The 25,313-nt window shown below is 43.0% G+C and overlaps 1 protein-coding gene across 2 annotated transcripts in view; it reads right to left on the bottom strand.

The window, feature by feature from the left end:
* ABHD6 (abhydrolase domain containing 6, acylglycerol lipase) overlaps nucleotides 1-25,313 on the bottom strand; it is a 150,813-nt gene that overhangs the window by 61,072 nt on the left and 64,428 nt on the right. For both annotated transcript variants that reach the window (XM_078661492.1, XM_078661493.1), the window contains exons 3-4: nucleotides 19,915-20,071; nucleotides 10,214-10,327 (exon numbers count right to left, since the gene is read on the bottom strand). In XM_078661492.1, coding sequence (XP_078517618.1) covers nucleotides 10,214-10,327; nucleotides 19,915-20,071 — 271 coding nt within the window. The remainder of the gene's footprint in view (nucleotides 1-10,213; nucleotides 10,328-19,914; nucleotides 20,072-25,313) is intronic.

Raw genomic sequence — 25,313 nt, 5'->3', positions numbered from 1 at the left:
AGGTGCCAAATTGCTAGGTAGATCTGCTTGGGAACTGGCTACCTGATTTTGCTGCATTGTTGCGTGAGCAGATCCAGCTTGATTGGAAGTTTCTCCTGGGTACTGATGAACTTCTAGGAGCATTGAATATCAGGACTGTCTGGCCCAAGTTGGAGCTAACATAGACACCCACCTCATTTTACTCACCACATACAGAATGTGTTGGAGATGCGAAAAAGCGTATGTAAATATCATGGACCAGTTTATCCGTAGTGCGCTGTACACCTACTGAGTGTGGATACCTCTGTGAGTGAGTGTCTTCTGGGATGTCAAAGACGCCAACTGCTTCAATCTCCACCGACAGGTGTTGTGAGATTTGGGGGGGGGGCGTAGCTGTGTCAGTGTTTAGGAGGTTGGTCTCCATTACTGGAGCCACCTCTGCCCCTACCCTTGCCTTTGTTGCAATGTAACCACTCCTTGAGTACCCTCTACTTGACAGGGACTCATGTGATGAAAGGCCTTTTGTTGGTGCTGGAAGGTTTGCGCTTGGCCACAGTGTGTGACTTTGTTCTCTCCCCTGGATTGCTTTCCAAAAAGGGTACAACCTGCAGGGTGCCCATGGACTTAGTGAACTTGCTGCCATCTTGATTTTCTAAAACATCTCATCCACTTAAGGGCCAAAGAAATGTATCTGTGACAAATGGAATAGTAAGGAGGTGTTGTTGGACCTCCTTCTTCCTTTGCCTGAGCTAAGGTCCACTTTCCTGTCGTATGTACCACCAGAGAGTCCAGGGAGATCTGGCCTCTGAGGTAAAGAGGGTTATTAGTAGATGCCTTAAACCTCTACTTGACCCACAGCGTGACCACTTTAGCCCTGACCAGGTCTTTAAAGTTGTCAAAAAAGTCTACCTCATCCTGTAGAAAATACACATCGACTTTATGGTGGCAGGCCGCTCTCTGAATGAGGGCAAGAGATGCAGTGATATCATGCGGTGAAGTTGACTTGCGCTCTGGATCATCCATAGGATCATCGTTGTAGTCATCCCAAGGGTCCTCATTGTCCCTTGCATCAGCAGGGGCGTCTTAAGAGTGTCCCTTCCCACAAGGGCTTCCTGGTCTGGAACATGAATGGACTGACCTCTCAGGAGATTCTTTTGGAGGTGGAGGGATAGCGAGTATGGCCATGGTGGGGCTGGTAGACTTGTTGCCTTTTCCATTTTTCTCTTGGTTACCAGGTGATGTATCATTGTACACTGAAGGTGAGCTCCTCCTCGAAAGTTAGACTCTGTTTCTTGGGAATGGGGGTAGTGTGGGTGATGGCTTTCATGTGGTAGGCTTAACAGAATATATATTGGTAAAGAACAACCTAGGCAGACAAATTGCTAATTAAGTAAATATGACAAGGGCAAGGAACCATTTTAAACTGAGGTTAAAAAGCAGACTTTATTTGTAAATACATCAAAAATTCATAAAAGAAGTTACAGTGATTTCAATAAGACAACAATATTCTAAAAATTAATTAAAAAGTCAATAGGTAAATGAACAGAAGCAAATCTGAAAGAATACAGTATAAAAAACAAGAATACATAAAAAATATTCGTGGCACAAGAGTAATGAGTCTCGACTCGCGTTTCGGCGACCAGCGCCTTCTTCAGGTATTCTATACGAGAACACGTGAGGTAGCCGCGCTGTTGAGACCTATATTGATAGCCCAGCACATTGATGCTTTGTCGTGAGAAACAGCGCGGCGATACGATCTACTTAGCAATCCGATCAGATTGTTAATATCCTTACATCTGCATCAAAGTATCATTCACTTCAAATCAATTTGATATAGCTCTATTTTAACGATCTTCAGCCTGTATTCTTGTTGAAAGGAACATCTACCTCCTTTAGATTGTGGCTTTCGGATGAGAACATTACCATTTTTATCATTATCCTGCTTATGGTGTCTTCATCAATACCCACAAAACCGCACAAGAAAGAACTCAGGAATATACTCAGGAATATCCTCATTATAATTTGAATTCTTCTTCTCCTCCCTATCCCTCTTATCTGAAAACAATACAATTTGGCAGATTTTAACCTTTAAAGATAGAAGTGACTGTGTGGCTTGTCCTGAAGAAGGCGCTGGTCGCCGAAACGCGCGTCGAGACTCATTACTCTTGTGCCACGAATATTTTTTTATGTATTCTTGTTTTTTATACTGTATTCTTTCAGATTTGCTTCTGTTCATTTACTTATTGACTTTTTAATTAATTTTTAGAATATTGTTGTCTTATTGAAATCACTGTAACTTCTTTTATGAATTGTTGATGTATTTACAAATAAATTCTGCTTTTTAACCTCAGTTTAAAATGGTTCCTTGCCCTTATCATATTTACTTAATTAGCAATTTGTCTGCCTAGGTTGTTGTTTACCAATATGATTTATCCCTGACCTAGGAGTACAGTTTATTCTGTTTTCAGGGGGTCCTTGTTTTATACACTGTAGGCTTAACAGAAACCTTTCCGGTTTCTGGATGAATCGATAGGCGATTCTTTCTGAAATTGAGGTCTTCTGCTAGTCTTTACAGCATGGGACCCTTGGATTTTCCAGACATTGGTGTCAAAGGAAACTTTGGCATCATCTTACTTTCTATCTGAGGTGATTTCAGCTGCAAAAGAAATGTTTGGTGTCCTTCAGCTGAGTGGGGATGGGGGAGGTCAAGGAGTGTTGAGGCTTGACATCCTTTGCGGCAAGCTCGCTTGACGCCCGAAGCTTTCTCTAAGTGCTGACTGGAGCCACTGGCAGTGGTGTGCCAGAGATTAAGGCATTCTTTCTGCGTTTCTAGGGGTATGATGCCCAACTCCTATAGAAATGGTGCTCTGCCTTGGCATCGGCAATGCTTAACTGAAGCTAGTTTCATTCCCTGCCCCTGGGCTCGGTTTATACCAAGGATCATTGGTGTCTTCTTGGTACACTGCCATGTTGGTGTTGACATCGAAGACCCTCTTAAATCATCTTTTTCGTTGGGCGATTGAGCACAGTGTTTTGGGACCCCCCACTTCCTCTTCAATGCCAAGTGGTCCTGTTCATCGAAGATTTCAGGAGTCTCAGAGGATATCTGCTGCTGCATTTTTGAGTACGCCCAACACGTTTCCCTTCGGACCTTTAAGTCTTTTTACACTAGAGGCAGAGGCAGAATTCACAGTAGGTCTCATTGTGGTCAGGAGAGAGGCTGAGTTGGCAAACGCTGTGCTGGTCTGCCCAGGGATAATTTGAGTAGCACCTTGGACAAAACTGGAAGGGTGTGTGTTCCATCAAACCTTTCGTGTCCACATTCTCTAAGCCATGCTCCACATAAGTCGAAAAAGACTTGACCAAGCCGGGGACCGGGGTGTTGGCTACTTGTGTGTCATGGCGAAGCAGTCGCAGTTGGCAGTAGAGAGGGGCTCCCATCATGAGAACTGTGTGCAGTGATTGTCGTCTAAGTCATTAGTGTCAAAGAGTAGAACAGTTAGGCCCAAAAAAGTCACAAGGAACACTTCGATTTCAAAGCCATTGATAAATACGTCCACACCCAAAGTTAGAAAAAAAATCAGTCTAAGGTGGAGTTGATGCCTATGTACAGTGTGGACTAAGCACATCCTGTGATGTGAAACTTATTTGAGAAAAAAAACAAGTTGTAATGTTCAACCCCAACATTAGATGACAGGAGTATGAAGAGCATGTTCACCTAGACCCACTCAAGCTCCGAACGTATTATTACCTTACGTTGAGTTAATTTACCAGGGGCCGTAACCACCTCCTTTTCCAAGTTTTGTAGGTGGAGAATGAAGTACAAGAGTGAGAATTGGTATTTATTTAACTGAAGTTTGCATATTTCCTTTTTTCTATGCATTTTCTGACAATAAATGGCATCAGGTTTTTGATAATGAAATCGGTCTGGTGAAAATTGTGGGGTTAGAGCAAGTGGGTGACTTGAAGTATCTACTGTATGCAAAAAATAGCTCAATCCAGAGTAAATATTTCATGCAATATTTACCAAAAAAACCAGATTTCTGATCTCTGTACACTCTATTTGCACAAGTTCTGGATTTGCTGCAAAATCCATAATCAGACCTCAAATGTTTTCATGTTCTGTCACTTCATGGGTCCATTTTTTTGCAGAAGAGAGACCATAATGTGGATCTCTTGCATCTGTTATTAACACACTAATGTGCAGGGATACTCCAAATCTGTAGCACTGATTTTTTCAGTGCAAACTTCTTATTTTTCCACTTCGTTCCCAATTTTTTTATTTGGGAAATTACCAGCAGATTTTACTATCTCTGACTGTATTTTCTAGCAGAGTAAAGGCTAGATTTACAAAGCTCTAGCTATGAGTAGGTGTGACTTACTCATGCAGAATTTCTAGCTTACTCAAGGGATTTAAGAATAAGCCGCTGGTACTACAAGAGTAAATCAAACCTTTTCAAGGGAAATCTTTGTGAATATACCCTATGGGCGAGATTTGGCAAGAGCAAAATAAGCCCCTAAGAATGCATCAAAATGTTACTCTTGCCTAGGAAAGAAAAAACGAGGAGAAATATCTTTATTTCTCCTTGTTTTTTTCCTCTTTAAGTGTGCTGCAAGAAAAAGCCTCTAAGGATAGTTTTTGTGCAGGAGGGTGCTCCTTCATGGACAAATAAAATCCTGGGTGTAACACAAGCATCCAAGCACCATGACGCAAGAGTGCCTGCGTTGGCGCTTGGCAGCCGCAAGTGCGACAACACAGGAAACAGCCTTTACAACAAGGTCTATACCACGTTGGGACTTTACCACACATTTTTTTTCACGCATTCCTTATTTATTTTAAAAGTTTTGTATAGCGCGAACAAGAGCCTAGAGAGTATCAGGGCCCTTTACAATTGAGAGATAAAGAGGAGGCATATAAATCAGAACATAGGGTAATTGAAAAGTACAGGGGGAGAAAAATCTTTAGGCCAGCAGAACAAGGCATATTCATAAACAGCCGAAGAATGTACTAATGGGAGGGAAATGTGTCAGAGCGGGCCTGGAGATTAGCGGATCAAGAATAAGCAAAGCCCTTTCCAAATGTCACAGAGGAGGAAGCTAGGGGATCTAACAACAAAGTAAATATGAAAAAGTACAACAAGAAGTAACTCCCTTAAACCCAAATCAAAATACAATTATAAAAAAGTCTGATAATAAACAAGGGAGAGGCTTGTGGAGCGTGGGGTTCTAGGGCAAGAATTTATTCATCAATGGAGCTTTAACTTCCTTTTTAAAAGATGTGGCAGAGGGGTTCGTCTTGATCTCAGGGGGCAGGAAGTTTCAAATTCTCGGGCGATACCCGGGAAAGTTAGATCGTAGGCTTTCTGTTTATGGAATTTCTGCGGTCTCAGCAATAGGGTGCTGGCACTTCTGGAAGATCTGGAACCACCAGATTCCACACGTTTTTGTGTGAGGTACAGCAGGGTGTTGAAGTGTAATGCTTTATGGGTCAAGCAAGCAATTTTAAGTTGTATCTTTGCTTCATATGGGAGCCAGTTTAGGGATTTCAGCTCTGGCGTGATATGGTGGTTTCTTTTAGAGCCTGTGATAAGTCTTGCAGCAGAGTTCAGAGAGGCCCTTAGTGGGGACATCTTAGAGCTAGGAAGGCCACAGAGGGTTGCGCTGCCATAATCCAACTTGAAAATCACCAGACTTTGCACAGCAGATTTAAAGTCATTGTGGGGGGGGGGAGAGAAAAGGTTTTATTTTCCTTAAGATGCTCATTTGGAAGTTTTCTCCTTTGGTGAGAGCACAAATGTGGTTTTGCATGTACAGGCTCTTGTCTAGCATAATGCCCAGTGAGTTTGTGGATTCAATGATGAGTGGTATGCAGTTAAGAACTGTTCGCTGATTAATCCATTCTTTGATGACTGGGGACTGTTTAGGTTTGGCCATTAAAAGGAATTCAGTTTTAAGTGCTTTTAGTTTAAGGTGATTTAGAGTCAGCCAGTTTTGAGCTCTCAGTAGCGTTGTGTTGAGGAACTTGATGTCATCTGGGGAGGAGACTTTCAGGTACAGTTGTCTGTCATCGGCATACATGTGATAATGGATTTTGGATAGTTTCAAAATTTCAGTTAAAGGGTCCATGAACAAATTGAAGAGAGTTGGTGAGAGTGTGGCCCCTTGTGGTACCCCCAGATTAACCGAAGAGGGATTAGATAGGGGCTGATTAACCTTGAAACTTTGAGTTCTGATGGGGAGAAAAGAGGCAAACCAGTTTAGGACCGGCTCTGAGAGCCCCATCCTGTGTTCCAATAGGTCGAGTAAGCAGTCATACTTAACCGTTTTGAAAGCTGATGATCGGTCAAGGAGGATCAGAAGGAAGGAATAGTTCTGATCCAGCATTTTGAGGGCAGCATCCACAATGTGGGTTAGAGCGGATTGGGTACAATGACAGAAGCCAGATTGAAATTGGTCAAGTACTTGGAATTGTTCTATGTGGTTACACAGCTGAACATGGACGCATTTCTCTATGAGCTTTGACAGGGTCGGAATGTTGCAAATCGGGCGGGAGTTGTGTAGGCCAGTGTGAACTGCTGTATTTTTTTTTTTTAGAATAGGGGTAACCTGTTCAGCCTTAAAACAGTCTGGGATAGAGCCTTGATGCAGTGAAGAATTGATTATCTTGGCCCATAGTAGGAGTAAGGATAGTTTAATCTTATTGAAGAAATTTGTTGGCAAAGGTTCATTGAAGTGGTTTTTAGAATAGCGTTTTCATCCAAGATTTAAAATAAGCTCCAAGAGGCATTGTTTTTGGGGGTATGAACTGGCAGAAGCAGAGGCACGAAAGACTGAGGAGGGTGGGGGCTGATAGGTGGTAAGATCGGCAGGAGCTCCATTGCAGTCTCCAGATCATTTTCCATCTTTGTTATCTTTTCAATGAAGAAAGTGAAAAAAATCTTTGCAGTTCGGCTGTGGACATGGTCCCACAGGGGAGAGATTGAGTTGGTCATTTGATTGAAGCTTAACAATTTTGATCTGTTTTTTTTTGTAAATTTTTAACTTGCTCAAGTTGGTTTATGGAATGGTTAGCTTTACAGATTCGTATGTGTTTGTTATAGATGTTCCTCAATGAACTTGGCTGTTTGAGATGTTCAAGGGATGCATGTCTTTACCATGTGTATGATTTTACAACGCATGCCTTTACCACGCATTTAAGGTAAGTTGGGAGGTGTGGGGGGTCTCCCCTTACAAATACATTGCTTTTATATACAGAAACAATGCATGGTAATGGCATACATTGTAAAAAGCATACACGTTGTAAAAAAAACGCGGGGTAAAAAATGCGTCGTTAAGGCATGCAATGTAGTTCCTAGCATTGTTCCGCCATACAATCCGACAACACAGAGAGAGAGAGCAGAAATGAGGCATATGTTAGTAAATAAAGCACATTCCTGCCCTCTGCATTTAACGAAGCACAGCACAGTATGTTGTCAGCGTCAACTCTTGATAAATCTGACCCTAAGTGTTTAGAAATCTGAGTCGCACTGGCAGCTACTGACATAATGCACAACAGAAGGCAGAGACTGACATATTAATTAATTTAATGCAACACAGCTGTGTTACAGGCTGAATTAAGCAGGTGGAATCTACAAACAGAGCTTTTGCAGAGAATCATCCCAGCCAACCACTTCTTCAGCCAGACCTGGGTGCAACAAGTACGTGTGCGCTATCAGGTGTACAACAATACTAGGGGACAAAGGAAAGAGTATGCCGATATCCTGGCATCAAGACACAGAATGGTTACTGAAAGGTCTGTGTACTCAAATATGTGGGGGAAATAGAGATCATGACTCCAGGATTTACAAATTGTAGCTGAACACAGGCCTGCATGTGGTGGGCTGAGACTGCTTTGTGGTCACTGTTATCGTTAGTCTAATAAGCGTTAATTCGATTTTTCTTGGGTATCTCCACTGATGTTCCTGAAGAAATATACCAATCTTCCTTCTGCCAATGAGTGTTTTGATGAGGTCAGAGAATCGCTCTGTAGTATGCTGCAGGACACGTCATGCAGCACTCCCTCCCTAGGGGCAATCCTACCACTCCCGCCCACACCCATCCAACACAGGTGTTACCGATCAGGTGACCGCGTTACTAAAAGGGCCCAGGAGCATGTGCTCATGGTTCAGTTATGCACTCACCACACTAGTTTCAGTGTTGTTACTTCACGTAGCATGTGGACCTAGGGAACACTAATCTACACACTCTTACAGCCAGTTAGAGACTGTAGGAAGAAAATGTTACTTGAACACATAACCACTCTCACACCTGCTCAATTCACACATAAGTAAACCCACTCCTAAATTAAGCTATGGGGTTAGAAAGTATGTGAGGTGAGTACTTCTATTCAGTACTATTACCCCCAACATCAGTACTGAAGGGAATAGTAATATTTGTCAGCAGACGAAAGGTGCACAAAAACTTTAGGTAGACTTGCCTTTCTGTGACAATGTTTAAAAGATACCAGTGTCGAATGCCACAAGAGTACAGATGTCCTCACTATATTGCTAGTCATGACCCTAGGCTATTTCTTGGGCGGTAGTCTGACAGGAAGAGTGCGAACAAGTGACGTCTTTTGAAAGGTGGATGATAGTAAATGTGCCCACTTTCGAAAAAGAAAATTGCACACAGTCAGATGTGAGCAAGCCTCTCAATTTTTCCTGAAGATCTGCTCTGGAGTACTTCTCCATTCCAGGGTGCCTGGCTGGCCTGCATAAGCAAGGACTACTGTTGCCAGAAAGAAACCTGAGAGAGTCACAACGGCTTGTAGATCAGCATTTGGGCAGGCAGGTCTTCCTCTGTACCAGGAGCCAGCAGAACAAATGCTACAAGAACAACTGCCTCTTAAGGTTTGCACAAGTAACAATTGAAGGTGATTTACTTATTTACATAGTTTTTTAAAGTGTGAACAAGACCCAAGGGTATCAGAGTGCTGTACAGAGAGAAACTCCAATCCCTTTAAAACACAGATAACAACCTCTAAGATATAAACAAAGGAAAAACTAACTACTACATTGAGTGAGGAGAGAACAACTCGTGTACCTAGAGCGGTATTGGATATAGCGCGATGGCATCCTCTATCCCAACATTCCGAGGTTTGGGGTAATTTTGCAGAATTTTGAGAGTTAGCTTGAAACCATTATTTTCCTCAGGTCTATCGGGGCAGCAGTCTACTCCAATGGCAACATGGGGCTCTTCAATTGTGCATATTCCCTAGTTAAACTTATGGGATTTCAATGTGTTCCACAGCTGCAGCCACATTTGCCATTCACTACACAGGCCATGTCAACCACTCACATGTCTCAAGTCCTTCAAAGGATTAAATAGCTGGTCTATTTCAATATTAGTAAGTCTTAAAACGAAACAAATTTCAACATCACCATCACCAAAACATATCATTCAAACATGACAAACCTTTTCCCAACAAAGAGATTTGGAATATTATGTGGGAATCTGTGTTTCTGCAATGTTTCCCGCGTTTTCCCCCAGGTGGCCCACACAGGAGAAATTGGCTGCTTTCAGCAGTCTCTGGATAAAACGCCACATCCTATAATTCCACGTGGGCCCTTGAAATAAGGGTCTAAATTGTCTAATTTCAAATATTGTTTGTTGCACAACATGCAAGTGGAATTATTCTTACACACATTTTTACATTTATGCAGATTTGGTTTTGTTTCCATCCTTATTGACTTGGTGTTGCTTGCACTTGTTTGGGATTCACATGTTCATGTGGTGTTAGACATACGGGACATGCTTCACAAAGGTGAACTTACACTTTTGTGTACGTTTACGATTGTTTGCGATTCACAAAAGTATTTCACTGGGGGTATCTTTACGCCTCGGAGCCTCCGCACATAAAAAGATATGATAGTCGTATCTTTTTATGTGCGGAGACTCTGCAGTCATAAAGATACTACTAGTAAAATACCTTTGTGAATAGCAAATAGTTGTAAACTTACACAAAAGTGTAAGTTTACCTTTTTGAATCAGGCTCTAAATCTCCTTGGAATATACAACTGCAATACGAAAATGGTCATACTAGCAAACAAAGAAGTGCAGCTTGATTAGCATGGTCTATCAAAGATTAGGGCTGGCAGCACATATCAAAACCCAAAACTAAACAACATTTGGTTTGGGGAAAACTAGCAATAGCTATAGTTTGTGGCATGATTTCAGTTGACATGCTTTGGCATACCTGTCGTATCCTCTTCACCTGTCCATCTATTGAGTAGTCATCTAAACACGAGCGTGTCGTGCCTTCATGCCCAGGCATGTCAACACAGACTACGTGCATGTTCTTTGGCAAAAACTGTGGAAACAAATAACAACCCTTTAAAACAACAGCACGGAAGGCAAGTTTCTGCTTACATAAAAGAAGAAAATAAAAAAACACAAGTTATTTGCTCTTTTTAAGCCAACCTTGCAGACATCAGTACATGTCTACTGGCAACAGACCTAATGTATCCAATATAGAGGCAGAGTTGGCTTTGTGTCCATAGCTTGCTCATGATTGGATTGGGTTTCTGGCCGATCTCAGTTCACTGGTCCTAATGTGATGGATGTCCGCTTTATTCTTGTAATTATCCTGCCCAAGGAGCATTTTGATCTCACTGTGTTTTAATTAGACAATATATATCCTTCCACTTCTGATGTCAGGACTTTGCATTACAGGGCATGAGGGGTTATGTTCTCTTCGTCTCTCCCTCCCTGATCTCCCTACTCCCCTCTTCCCCACTCCCACTGTTTATTTAAAAAAATTGGCTCTAGGGGCGGCTCCTCCTATTGCTCATGATTCATGGCTGCAATAGACAACATCATGGTGCAGATACTAGCTTGAGGATGCCCCTGTCACAATTACCCAGAATACCCAGATGTTCAGATCCATCAATGAGTGAGTTAATCATCAGATTCCAATCTCAACCAACCAAAGTTCTGGTCTTGTTGAATTGTGTGAGCAATCTTGAGATCCTAGAAAATATGTCTGACTTGCCACCACTGGGTCACAGACTGAGCTCATCATCAATTCTGCCCTCTTGTGCCAATTTAGCTAAAGGCATAGTGTTCTTCAATGCCAGTCTTTGCTAGAGGACTCTGTACAGACAGTCCAAGCCAATAAACGACAGAGGGTCCCTGAAATCTCAATGAGGAGGAAGAGAGCAGGGAAAAACACAAGTTAAGTAACAGAATCTTCCTCCAAAAGGTTATACTATTATGGGTGATTCATCCAAATTATGGGCCCGATTCACAGAACTAACTTAAGACAAAATCCTAAACTTACTACTTTTTGGTATTCACAGAAGGCATTTAGTAGTTGTAAAGTTAGGATTTTGTCTTAAGTTTGACTTAAGTTTGACTTAAGACAGACTTAAGACAGACTTAAGACAGACTTAAGACAGACTTAAGACAGACTTAAGACAGACTTAAGACAGACTTAAGACAGACTTAAGACAGACTTAAGTTAGGATTTTGTCTTAAGTCTGTGTAAGTTTGTCTTAAGTTTGTCTTAAGTTTGTCTTAAGTCTGTCTTAAGTCTGTCTTAAGTCTGTCTTAAGTCAAACTTAAGTCAAACTTAAGACAAAATCCTAACTTTACAACTACTAAATGCCTTCTGTGAATACCAAAAGTAGTAAGTTTAGGATTTTTTCAGCGGCGGGTGGGGCCGTGCGCGGGGCTCATGACGAGTCCAGCTCGTCGTGCTACCCAGTGGAGCTGGACTCATGACGAGCTGGACTTGTCATGACTCCACCCACTCCAATAGAACGCCCGCACAGGCGTGGAATTCGCCGTGCGGGGGAGTGGAGCGGCCGTTATGACGAGCCCAGCTCGTCATGAGCACAGCTCCACTGTGCCTCATGAAGAGCTGGGCTCGTCATACGCATCCATGGGGTTAAGACTTATCTACTTCACGAGGGCCTAAAGGAGGATCGCCAAGAACCCTATACCTACAAGTGTAGGTGAGCTGAGTGTTGACTGGCAAGCATCACCTTTTCCTGTTGTCTTTTCTTTGCTGACCCTGCAACGGATCTGTTGTTACAGCAGCTGGATGTAAGAAGTTGTTAGTGTATGTGAGCTAGCGTCCATTTTGTGGTCAAACATAGGACATAGCTCATCATAATCGAGGTTGGCTGCCTCTGAGTGAGCATCCAGGGAACAGTAGACTCTAGAGCTCCTAGATAAGGAGTCCACTTTGGACGTCCAACATCATTAACTTTCAAGGAACAATTCTCCCTTTGTAGGTTACCAGTTGCTTAACAGGTTATTTTCCCTGTTTTTCTTTGATCTGATTTTTATGAGGTATTCACGACCACCTGGGCTGCAATCAGTCTGCATTACCAACCTCTGACAGAAAAACTCCATTTCAGTGGAAGGATTGTAAATCTTGTATTTTGCCATGTAATTATCTTGGTCAGCTAGTCATCACAAGTAGTGTACTGTTTGCAAATACTGCTTTAACTTACTAATAGCTTTATAACTGCATTACTGTGAAATTGTGGTTTTCACTGCATCAATATGTCATTGTTTGTCAATAGCAGGTCGCAAATACTTTTACAGTTAAACTGTGTTACATTGTTGTCTTTTGTATTCTTCATTTTCTACCATTTACCATTTGTACTGTAAATATATAGTATATATATTCTTGATTTGTTACTTAAGTGTTTTGTATGCACAACTCTGCCTGCACACTGTCAAGTCAAGTCAAGTCAAAATATATGTTTATTATGACCATAGTCTTTAAACAATGCAATGAACATAACACAGAATGGAGTATGCACAGTGAATTCATAAACCTTTTTTTAAAAAGTAATCCGTTAAGAAGATCCTATACACCATTATCAAATACAAAATACCAATAAAATTACATTTAATCTTAAAACTTATATTTACATTTTAAAACCTATTCATTTTCTTACCACTACAAGTAAGTTCATTCAACTAAAATTTCCTACAGAACTACAAATTATTCCTGGGTTCTTAATGCACTCAGGGCCACCTTTAAAAATTTACCGAGGGCAATTGCAATATCAATGGAAGGGATTTCTGTTAAGAGGCTAGCTGCCTGCGTCCTTGTTTTTATATCATGTTTTAAGAATACAGGGCGCAGCCACTGTTTTCTCTGATCTAAGAGTGACAGACAATCTAGCAAGATATGTAGCAGGTCACCTTTAGTTCCCAGCTTACACCTACAGTGACCTTGCTGGTCTAACATTTTTGTTTTAAGGTCTCTGTTTATTAACCATGGGTTAATCCCAATCCGTAGCCTCAGGATCTCTTGCCTGTACCCGCGGTTGGGTAAAATGTCTAGGTAGGGGAACCACTTTTCATTTGCCCATGCGTTTAGCAACTGATTTTTTTCTTTGCTAAATATTCATTATCAATCAGTCTGGAGACTTCTTTCCCCCTTTTCTTCAGCTCACCTTTGGTACTAAGGACTTGGTACGTTTCCTGGTCCGCATCAATCTTCAGTAATTTACAAATTCCTATCAATTTTTCCCTACTCACCTTTGCCCATTTTAGCTCACTTTTCTGAATTTCTTTACTACACCAGAGTGCTACTTTTTGCCCTTCTGGATCTTCCAATCTCTTCCAAAATCTAATTACAGCCATCTTAGTTTGTATCACCCAGGACTTTGTGCCTATTTCAGTTCTTATGGCTTGTATCATAGCAGATTGGGGAAGAGATAGGAGCCTTTTTATGCATTTCCCCTCTATCAGGTCCCAGGATCCCTTACCGCTCAAATAAAGGATCTCTGCTCCATACAGGACTTGGGAGGGGATCATTGCCTCAAAAGCTCTGAGCATTGGACGGTGTGACATCTCTCCATAATCCCCATTAAATCTTTTTAGGCCACATATGGAGGAGAGTGCCTTTGCTTTTTGTGATTCCAGGTGGGTATTCCAATTTAGAGCCCTATCGAACCATATACCTAGGTATCGATACTCATTAACTGACTCCAATTTGATATCACCTATGTACCAACTGTACTTGCTTATCTTTTTCCCGAAGCATAGGGTTTTAGTTTTGTCCAGGTTGATTGTTAGGAATTTACTAGCACATTATGTATTAAAGGCATTAAGCTTTCTTTGGAGACCCTTCTCTGTCTGGTCTACTATTACCAGATCATCCGCGTACAGTAAGCAGGGTACCTTGTTTCCATCCATTTTAGGACTGGTACTTCCCACCACCTCTAGATATGCCGGGAGATCCAACAAAAAAATAGAGAAAAGCTGTGGGGCCAACACATTCAGCCCTGTCTTAATCCATTGGCAATAGGTATTTTTGCGGTCACAGATCCCATGATATCCTTAATAACTTGCCCCCAATTTTCTCTGTGTAATTCCTTTATTATTGTTAGGAGGTCTTTGGGAATATTTAACCTCTTCAGGGTATCCCATAAGCAGGCCCGATCCACTGAATCAAAGGCTGCTCTGAAGTCGACGAAACAACAGCATAACTTGCCGTTTAGTTCCGTCGACTTCCTGGCCATAGCCCATAGAGCGAATCCATGATCCAATGTAGAGTGGCCCGCTCTAAATCCCCCTTGTTCTGTGGGTACAATTTGGAACTCTTCAACCCATGCATTCAATTGTTTCAGTACAATTTTAGAAAATACTTTCTCTCCTATATCTAGGAGGTTTATCAGCCGGTAGTTTTGTGGCGCCTCTTTGCTCCCTTTCTTGTGGATTGGCCTAATTATGGCGCCTTTCCAGGTAGGAGGCATTACGCCTTCTTTTAAAACTACATGGAACATATTGGCCAGAAATCTAGCCCACCATTTAACCTCCGACTTCAGTATTATTGCAGGGAGATTATCTGGACCTGCTGCACGAGTTAGCTTAAGTTCTTTTATAGTAAGTTCAACTTGTTCTTCGTTAAATTTGGATATTAGGTCTTCTGAGATTTCTTGCCATAATTTGGCCTCCACACCCTCTCTGGGAGTTCTTACCCCGTACAGTTCCCTTATGTACTCTTCCCATGCTGCCTCGCTCACCACGCAGTTTAATTCTCCATCTGTAGTTCCGGCTGCTGCCTTCACTAGTTTCCAGAATTGCCTTAAGTTTTTTCCCTCTATGGCTTCTAATAGATCTAACCAGCATTTCTCTTTATATATCCTTTTTGCATTATTTACCATTGATTTGAATTCTTTTTTCTGCTTGATTAACAGTTCCTGTCTCTCTTGTGTAAAGTTCTTTTTTTGTCTTCTTTGTAATGCTCGTATCTCCTTTTTCTTGGATTGGCACGCCACAGAAAACCCTTTTCCTCGGTTTATCTGTTTTACCCTTTTAGGTTTCACCCTATTTAATTCTACTTTTAGGCATTGGACCACTTCTTCTAATTTACCTATAAACCATTCCAGGTTTTTATTCTCAAACTTTTCAGGTACCGTTTTTATTTGCATAGCCTTCAGTTTTTCCATATATTCGTCAGTTAGGCGTGTCGTCACCCGTTTAGGGTACTCGACCTCCTGAGTAAACACTGTTTCTCTCTGCGATTTCCTTCCCCCCAAAATTGTTAAGTGGAGGAGTTTGTGATCGCTCACCTCTTTTTGTTCTATCTTGAAATCTCTAATCTGAGGGAAATTCCAGGCTTGCACGAATATGTAGTCGATAGGACAGTTCTGTCGCCCTAGATTAAACGTCTTTCCTGCTGGGCAGTCTGTCTCAATTCTACCATTTACACAGTGGAAGCCCCTACCTCCTAGGGCGTGCACTAGTTCAGAATCCTGTTTCGAGATCTCCCCAACTGGAAACCTGGCAGGGTTTATTCCGAACACCTCCAACTGTTCCCTGTTCCACAGGTCTGCCTTTTTTGGATTTAGTTTATGGTTGAAATCCCCCATTATTATTATTATATCAGCGGGATATTTTTCTAGGGTACTGTCTACATCCTCTTTAAAACATCTCATCTTCCTTACATACTCCTCCCCATTGTCCCACTGCATATATACATTCATTAAAATCAACATTTTATAGTTCAATTCCACCGTCAAAAGTTCTATTCTACTCGATTGGACCCATTTGCATTTTGTTTTCAGCAGTTTTACCTCCCTCATTATTTTTGTTGATACCAGTGTCAACAACCCCCCCCGGGGGCCGTCCTAGGTTTTTCTTTGTGGCGGGATGATGTAACTGTAGGTATCCTTCGAGGGTTGGGGTTTCGTCGCATAACCAGGTCTCTTGAAGGCAGGCAATGTCCACTTTATTTATGATTTCCTTTATATATTCCCGTTTTTGCTCATTGCCTAGCCCATTCACATTCCAGGTTAGGAGACCTAGTTCTTGCGACCCCCCCCGACCTATTCTACGTCACTCAAACCGCCCTCTTCTTCCATATCCACCGTGTTACTGATATTGCATTCTTCCACTGAATTACTATGTAGGGACCAATTGTTCCATGAGGATTCGTTCACTGAATTATCTATCACAACATTCAGACAGCTCCGGTCGCCTTCTATTTCTCTGTAGAGAATCACTTGTCTCTTTTGTAGCCCGGCATGTTGTTTTAAGAAGGTATTATTTTTAGTAGTTTTTATTTCTCTCTCAGGAATAATCCTTATTCCCTGTTGATTTATCTCCTTGGAGGCTTCCTGGATTGCCCTTTTTACCAGGTCTGAATAAAGGGTGATTTTTGTTATTTCCTTTCCGTTCCTATTCTCTACAAAGCCTACAAGCTGGAGGTCTTTTGTACCGATCCCCCTCAAACTATTGCATTTTGCAAATGCTGTCAGAATCCGTGCTCTATTCAAGGGGCTTGTTTTTCTTGCCAACTTTTCTTTCTTCCCGGCCGGTAGCATATCCAGGAATAACCATTTATTATTGTCTCTCTCGTGAAAATTCATCTTTATTTCCTGCACCTGGTGACTGGCAATTGTTCTACCTACTTGCCGTCCTTTCTTTCTTATGCCTGGTAGTTCTTGTACTTGGGAGCTTACTGGCCTTTGTTCATTGGATTTTTCCACCGTTGACCTTCTTTTCTGCTTCGTAGTGCGAGTTGGAGGGGCTTTCTCAGTTGCCTCCTTGCATGTCTGCTTTATCCTTGGTTCTCTTGGGGACTTTGGTGGATTTGCCTCTACATGCATACGACTGTGCGTTATAAAAGTCAGTGCTGAGGCATTTAATCTTGACTGCACCCCCCCCCACCGTTGTTTTCTTCCCTTTTCTCTTTCCTGCCAATTTTGGTTGCTTAAATTTTTCTGCTCTGTTCCTTGCCCCAAGTGCTACATACCCCCCACGTCTTTTTATCAGCATAGGTCTTTTCGAGATATAAACATTGTCTACAATCTCATCGGGGTCCTTTGCCGTTTGCTCTGTGGGCTGGGGCGATCTTTCAAGGGTTACCCTGCTTTCTTCTTCAAATTCTGTCTTCGCACTTTCCTCGATGGGTGGTGCTGTGTTGTTTGCCCTTAACCTACTTGGCATCAGGCTCTTTATCTCCCCTAGTTCTTCTTCTATTTTCTTTAGATGTTGTTTCTGTGCTTTCATCACTCCGTTGTTTGAGAGTGTTACTTCCAGGATTCCTTGTAGGGCTTTCTGGAGCAACAAAATTAAGTCCATCAGCGAAGATGTGGGGGGTTCAGAGATCACCGAATCCTGTGTATTGTTCCTGACAGGGTTTATCTGGTGACCAGTCCTTCTGCTTTCCTGAAGTGAGGGGGATTTTTGCATTGTGTAGTTCTGTCGGAATTGATCTGGCGCGCCTCCCCAGACATAACTCAGGTTCTGGCCTTCATTTCCCCTGTGTTCATCGTTCCCTGGAGACAGCAGTGAGAACATCTTTGGGGAAGATGATAGTCGGGGCGCAGAGATATGGTGGTTTTGGGACTGGAGTGTCAGGTTTATGGAGTTGGGGTTCTCCCTTTCTTCCACTATGGCTAAGTTAACTTTTTCCTGGGGTTCTCCCTTATCTGACCGTCTTTGGTTTTCTACTGTCGTGCCAGAATTTTCGCCAATCTCCCCACCAATTTCCACTATTTCTCCGTCTAGATCCGAAGTTATCGCTGGATTTAATGATTTATAGTGTTTCCCTACAAACTCCTTTATGGATTTTGACGCTGCCTTGTTCTCTTTCTGATTCAAAGGTGTTTGATTACAACCTCTTTTCGCCTTCTGGGCGTTCTTCGTTGCCCTTTTGACTTTTCTTTTCTTGCGTCTCCCCTTACTGTTATCCATAGAGGATGCTTGACTTTCCTGACTCTCTTCCAGGGATTTAGAGCCCTCCATTGATTTACTCCTCCCTGGTTCCTCCACAGTGCGCGTTTTTATCCCTCTTTTGGGTGCCATTTCTGGGTTTTTAGTGCAAAAACAGTTATTCTGCTGCAGGTGGAATCTCTTATTAATTAATGTTATTTTTACTCTTATATACGAAAAATTTTCACTTACCTCTGTTCTGCCTAGTTGCCTTCAGCCTGCTTGCCTTGCCCCGCTTGTAAATCTCTGTCGTGTTCTTTCACCAACTTTTCCGTGGTGCTTGGTCTTCTTGGAGCTGGTACTTTAAATGCCCTTATTATTTCTCGGCACCTTGCTCATTCAGGCGCCTCCGAATGTATACTAATCTATATTCTTGGCGGGCACTGCTGATTTCCTATTTTACTAACTGTCCAAATCAGTTTATTGGGGTCCCCCTCCTAGGAACTGGTGTTCCGCTGGGGTGTTCCTCAGGGGCTCCTCTGGTGTTCTGCTGGTGTTGCGTCTATTCCCCGTTTTTATTCCCACACGTGTCTACCCGGGGCTGCCGGTCCCCGGTGTTGATTTCTTTTCTGCCTCTTCTTCTGCGGGCCCGACTTCCCTGTGTCACGATGCTTGTCGAGCCCTCCGGGCCGCGCCGCACCCCACTCCCCTCGTCTCACCCCGAGGGCTCCGCTGTGTACCGAGGCTGGGGAGGGTATCTGAAAGAAAAACGCTTGCCGCGTCCGTAGTTGGCCTCGTCCTCGGACCTTCCGCCGTGACCGTTCTCGCTCCCGCTCCTGCTCCTGCTCCCGCTCGATGATCGATACACTTGGTCTGGCTGGGCGCGGCTTGGGCTCAGGCTAGGCTCGGCTAGGCGAACAGAGCGTATGCAGTGTAAGAAGTGTCACACTGACACACACTGACATCTTCATTAAAACTATGACAATTGCGTTGTGTGTGTTATAGCCAACTTACACCTTGTCCTTTGAGCTTGGTGTTGACTGCTCATCCACAACTGAAAAGAGAGCTTCAAGGAAGCTTAGTCAGGCTACCTGTCCTTTCCAGATGCAGTACCCAGGTTTGGTGTGTGTGAACCCCTAACATTATCACTTTTTGAGGTCCTAGTGGTGCCTGAAGCTGCAAGCATCAGAGAAAAAGCCAGTCTTACGCCAAATTCATAATAAGTCAGCAGCGCCACCGTATTGTTTTAAGCAATGCAGTCAATGTTATCTTGGCTGGCCAACAAAGTGACCAGTTGGAGGGTTAATATGAAGAGAGTGTAAGAGGGTTGACAACCGACCGAGACCTATATCGGGAAAGATGCAGCACTCATATTGAAAATATATTCAATGGTCCCTTGCAACATGTGGATTTCTTTCCAAACCCTTGCATTTTGTCCTTTGATCTGGGCAAATCACTTAATCTCCCCGGGCCCATGGACAGTGCCTGGATACCCTCAAGAGTGATCAGCCGTGTGATATAAATCCACAAAACAAACAATAAATACTAAATTTCTAATTCAAATTTACACCTTTGCTAACTTTAAAGTAATTGGGCAGGCAGAAAATAATACCAATTTGTATATGCATGAAGTGTGATTAGAAGTGTTTCAACCTGTGTTCTTAGCTAATCTGACCATTAACACAAAATGGAACATAATAGCACCAGAAATTGGTGACAGGTGAGAACGAGCTTTTGTCTCATATAATGCCTCTATATGCAGGATCCCACCTTGACTACAGCCAACCACATGTCTTTGTGTGCAGAGAAGCCATGCAGCATCAGAACTGAAGGCTTGGGACCAGGCTTTCCTCGATAAGAGTAGCAAAATTGATAGTTCCCATAGTTAGAAAGTCGCACTTGCATACCCAGGGCTCTTCGCCAGTACCTGCAAAAAACAAAAAAAACAAATTAGAAGAAATATTATAGGAATTCCTTTGTGTAGAAAAAGACTATGGTAAGAGTATGTCTTTAGAAAGCCAGTATGAATGGGAGTGGTGGAATGCTGGAGTGCTTGATGAGGTAATGGAATGTTGGAGCGCCTGGTGTGCTTGAGAGAGAGACAGTTGGAGTGTGTGGGAGAGCTGCAAGGATGTTGTTCCTGGTGGTGCTATCTACGTGATCGCTGCTACTTATTTCCATTTGATTGTCCTATAACTAAGCTTAATAAACCTTCTTCCTATAACCTACTCTATGGCTACCTCGACTTTCTTCCCTTACAACAGGAAACAGTTACCATCACCTTTCCATCTGTGGTATAAAAAAATCAACAATCAAATTTACAGTGTGGATTTCCTGCATGCATTTATGAAAGCACAGTACATCTTTAGTAAAAGGCCAAATATTTATTGGGATTGAATACTCAGATAGGGAAGCTCATTTTCTCTTACTAGCACCTGCCTCAAAAGTACAGCATGGGATAAGGAAGACAGATGTTGAATTCTGCATTCTAGAACACAGATTTATTGTAGAAATCTGTGTTCCATAACAATGCTACCTACATATTGTATTTCCCAATTGTTATTTTCTAGCACCCTTTTATTCTTATTTTGTATCTGGTCATTTCTATGTAGCTGTCTTGCATGACTCAAACAGACTGACATTTAATAATGTTGTCCATTCAAATGATCAATGGTATATTTTAAAAGAAATACTTCGGGCGTTGGCCTTGATTTGAAGACAGTGTTAGAGACCTATGTTTGATTATGGTGATAACAGTGGTTCTCCACTCAAACTGACAAGGGGTTAACAAGTCCAATAACTCACTTATTTCAACATGACCATGGAACCAACTAGGAAAAAGTGATTAGAAAACAATACCAATGCTACCTGAGCCACACAGGAGACCATCATTGTATTAGTGGTGACATTTACTGTACTATTGCATGGGCTGGTACAAGGATATGAAAAATGTCCGCTCATTTACATTGAGCAGTTTAGACACTATCTCCTACTAACGGTTTGCTATTAAGTTCATATGAATTCTTTTGTCATCTCCCTTTCAAATGAATCTATTTAAATGCAGTGTGTGCTCCTGTTTAAGAACATTTTACCTATTCATATTACAAGAGAGTGTACACATATGCTGTCCATGCACAAGGCTCAGAGGAAAGCCTTCTCTTGCTAAAGCCAGGTAAAGAAGCATTTTTAAAGCGATAAAAGGAAGAAAGATTACCAACTCTGCAACAGATACAAAATGATGTGATTTTGTCCTTGCAAACAATGTATAATGTGCATAGATAAGAATTTGAATCAGATGCATTACCAAGCTGAGGTCTGACTCTAAAGGTAGTTCACAATTTGGCAAGCAACATGTTCTGACTTTAATCCAAAGTCAATCATTTTAAAAGGTTTATGTTGAAACTAGAGCGTCACAAAAAGGATTGTGGATCAAAAATGATTTTGAATAGCTTATGTTACAAAAATGCAGCTTGGAGTTGGAGGTCACGTTAACACAGAACTCTTGCTCTGTTTAGACCACACAGATACTAAATCTGTACAAATATATACACACATTAACTTAAATGTCAGGATAGTCCCATTCTGCCACCAGACTGTGTTTCCTAAAGATGATCTTTGATCTTGTCTGCATCATGGGCACTAAATTCTTTGCTCCGAGGTTCATTCAGAAGCTTTCATAAATATATTTGAAATCAGATCCAGTTCACATTCTGTTTTGGGGTTTGCTTCTCATCTGCTATTACAGTGTGGCACTAGCATGCCATCCTGGAGTGCTGGGGAGGATCTTCAGTGAAGCCATTTATAATTTGAACCATGTGCTATATCACCTACAGCATGCCCTAGTGCTCTTTTGCATGTGTTCCTGCCTCTTTTGGAAACAAGAGCCATTCCACATTTCATTACAGAGTTTTGTTCTATCCAATTTTGTAAAGAAATGCCTCTTTTTGCATGATCACCACCAACGTTTTGGCCTAATGCTGCTGGTTTTTCGATTCTGAGAGTGCGCTGACGCCTAATAACCAGACCTCAGTGAATGCACTCTTACCCTTAAAAGGGTATGATTGGCTTGATCAATTGGAATGTTTTTACTTACTTATAAACCCCTAGTGTATGGTACCATGGTACCCAGGACCTGTGAGGTAAAGTGTCCCACTAGGGCTGCAGCACTTATTATGCCAACTTGGATGTGAAAACACATCTTCCAGCCAGCCACTGCAGACTGGCAGAGCAGTTTTAAACTGCTTATTCGACCTTGCTATTTAAACTAATGCCAAGGCCCAAACCACCCTTTCTGATATATATGTCACCCTTACAGCAGGGCTATAGGGTCCTATGTCAGGGTGCTGTATATTAAAAAGTAGAACATGTATTTTTATATGTCCCAATAGTAAAAACTCCTAATTGTAACTTTTACTAGGGAAAAGCTAGTAGCCCCACAGACATGCACAGGGTTACACGCTGACAACTCAGTGTTGCTAGCTCCTGAATGGGACCACTTAAGTTGGTACTTCAAGGTATCAAAATAATCATTACTTTAAACTCGACTTGATGCCCAAAGTTGAATTTAATGTAACTTTTAAGAAATGCAATTTTGAGAAAATTGCCACTATGTTGCATTTGCAGATGATGGCAATAAGACAGCTTTCTGCCCTCCTGGGAATAAATGTAAACAACTCCCTGGAGCTGGAAAAATAGAGCCTGTCGTTGGAAGAGGTGTTACACCTCCCTGGCAGGAAGCTACACCGGGTGTGATCCCAAACGGCGACTTGCAAAGGGCAAGCCGCCTTTGAAGGGCAAGTAGTGGACACACATGAGAGGGCTACTCTTTTGTTGGGGTAGACAACGTGGCATCAGAGAAAGAGAGGGGAGACCAGCTGCTAAACTGTTTTTTTCTGTGGGCTTGTAGCCCTCAGGTAGCCACACCTCTATGGTGGGCTGCCAAGCTGCACACACCCACAGAGGGATCCTGACATCTTGTGAGTGGGCAGAATAGTGCACTCTGGGATAGCTAGATTCCACACATTGCAGGTAGTGGTCATCAGACGGGGAGGGTCCAAATAGCTCATTGGCTCGTAACCGCTGCATCCCTCGAGGGTACTTTCTGGGCATAAATATGGACCCCAGCACCCACAACTCAGAACACATCCGGACTGAAGAGAGAACCAAAGAAGTACTGCCTTGCTTGTCCCTGGACCTGGCAAGAGAGCCTGCACCAACCACTGGACTACACCTGCCGATCCTTGGGCTAGCAAAGAGAGAACTGTCTTTGTGGTGCATGGCTCATGGAAAAGTCACTCCCGAGCCCCAAACAGAAGAGGTGATCTCCAAGAGTCAGTTGACTGACTTCTTGTTAGAGCATCGGGGTCGCAAAAACTGAAGAGCCTGTTCTGCCTTGACGTGCTGCCAGGGACATCAAGTCCAGACACTCAGAATGTGCACCAGAGTCTGCTGGAACCAGGAGAGACGTCGGAGTGCATTTTGGTTGGCCAAGACTGAGAATAGCCTTCATAAAAGGGAATCACTGGTTTTGTTGTGACTGAAGACCAGTAGTCCGGTGGCAACTGGACTTTTGCTGGACCAAAGAGGACTTTGAGGGACATCAACACCTGTGGCCAAAGTCACCCAATATGGACAGTGGACAAAGAAGTATCCCCAAAAAGACCCCTGTCAATAGCGCAGCATTCACAGCAACTTACAGCATCTTCTGTATCCCTTTATCTCTTGCATCAGGACCACGCCGCTAAAGTCTAAGGAATTTCATCTTTAGACCCTGGAACTGGACTGGAGTCTGCTTTGGTGACAAGGTAGCTGCCTTACAACTACTTACTGGCCCCCTTAACTTTTCCCCTGCCGGAGTTGTTCATCCAAAGCGGGCCAGAGTAGCTGAACACAACTCTTTAAACGTTTTTCAAAGTTTGCAAACTTTGTGGTTACCAATGCTTGTTGAAATTTGCAATGCCTTTCAATTTTGTTCGTGTTGGCATCTAAAAATTCATAAAAATAGGCCCTATTTTTATAAATTGGTGATGGATTTCTTTTGTGTTGTGTGACTTATTACGTCATTTTTGTGCTTCGAAATGCTTTAAACTTGTTCCTTTATTAGGTCTCGGCTAGAAACGCGTTCTCGCCAGAGAACTATAGTCGGAGTCTCAGAACGACGAAGGGAGACAAGACCTGGCCGTGCACAGCGTTTCCCCATAGGATAACGTTGTGCGTGCGGCCAAGTTTTGTCTCCACAGCATGGCATGGCAGACCGGATCGCGTCGTGCGCCTCTCTGAAATGCAGGGGGAGTCTGCAGAGGGGCGCGCGGCTGACAGGAGATAAGAAACGCTGCGATGTGTTTACTGCGCACGCGTTGCTCTCATGTCCAAGTGAAAGGTTACAGTGCCTATACATCCTTCAGCTTGTTTATATCAATGAGTGTCTTTCTAGTTAAGTGACGGGGAGGCTCCAATATCCACAATCAAGCCTTGCAACCTTCAACCTATATCATGTCATCAAACTTAGATCATTGTCAACCAAAAGATAATAATAACATTTATAATTTTAGTCCCGTTAAATAACTCAAAGGTATTATCTTGTGTTTGACGATGACGCAGCACTCATTCACATAGTTCTCGTGAGCTTGTTCCTCCCTCTCATACTGGCTGGCGCCGGGCCCCAAGCTCTACCCCCTGCCCTATAGCCTGTCACCCTTTTAGACCCGCGCCCCTGATATGCATGCACCCCCCCAGCCCCACTGGCCTGCGCTCGTCACCAGACCCAGCATGCCCCACGCGCAGGGAGATTTTGCACTTACCGGCGAAACTGAGGCAGGACAGCATGCTTTCCATAAACATCCCGAGAAGCAGCAGCGATAGGCACCCCACATCCATGGCCTACGGTGGGCGGACAGTGTATGCACCCCTCACGTGCCCCCTCCAAATATATGAGCCCCGGGCCCATGCCGGGGGCGGCCTGCTTGTCCGGGCTGCCAAATGTTCGCCAACAGGCCGCCTGCCCAGGGACCATACCACAACACAAAGGGGTGTCAGGCCTCACGAACTAATTGCATTTCAACACGGAGCCGTCCCGGCGACCGCGCTCCCTGGAGACACTTCAAAGAGCAGGCGGTGAATGGAGGGCCCGTCTCCACATGTAGAGGGGGCAGGGCCGGCCTGTGTGGACT

Source organism: Lissotriton helveticus, chromosome 9 (genome assembly GCF_964261635.1).
Source record: "Lissotriton helveticus chromosome 9, aLisHel1.1, whole genome shotgun sequence".
NCBI classification, from domain to species: domain Eukaryota; kingdom Metazoa; phylum Chordata; class Amphibia; order Caudata; family Salamandridae; genus Lissotriton; species Lissotriton helveticus.
The sequence above is the reverse complement of the archived record's forward strand: the minus strand, read 5'-3'. Positions and strand labels throughout refer to the sequence as shown.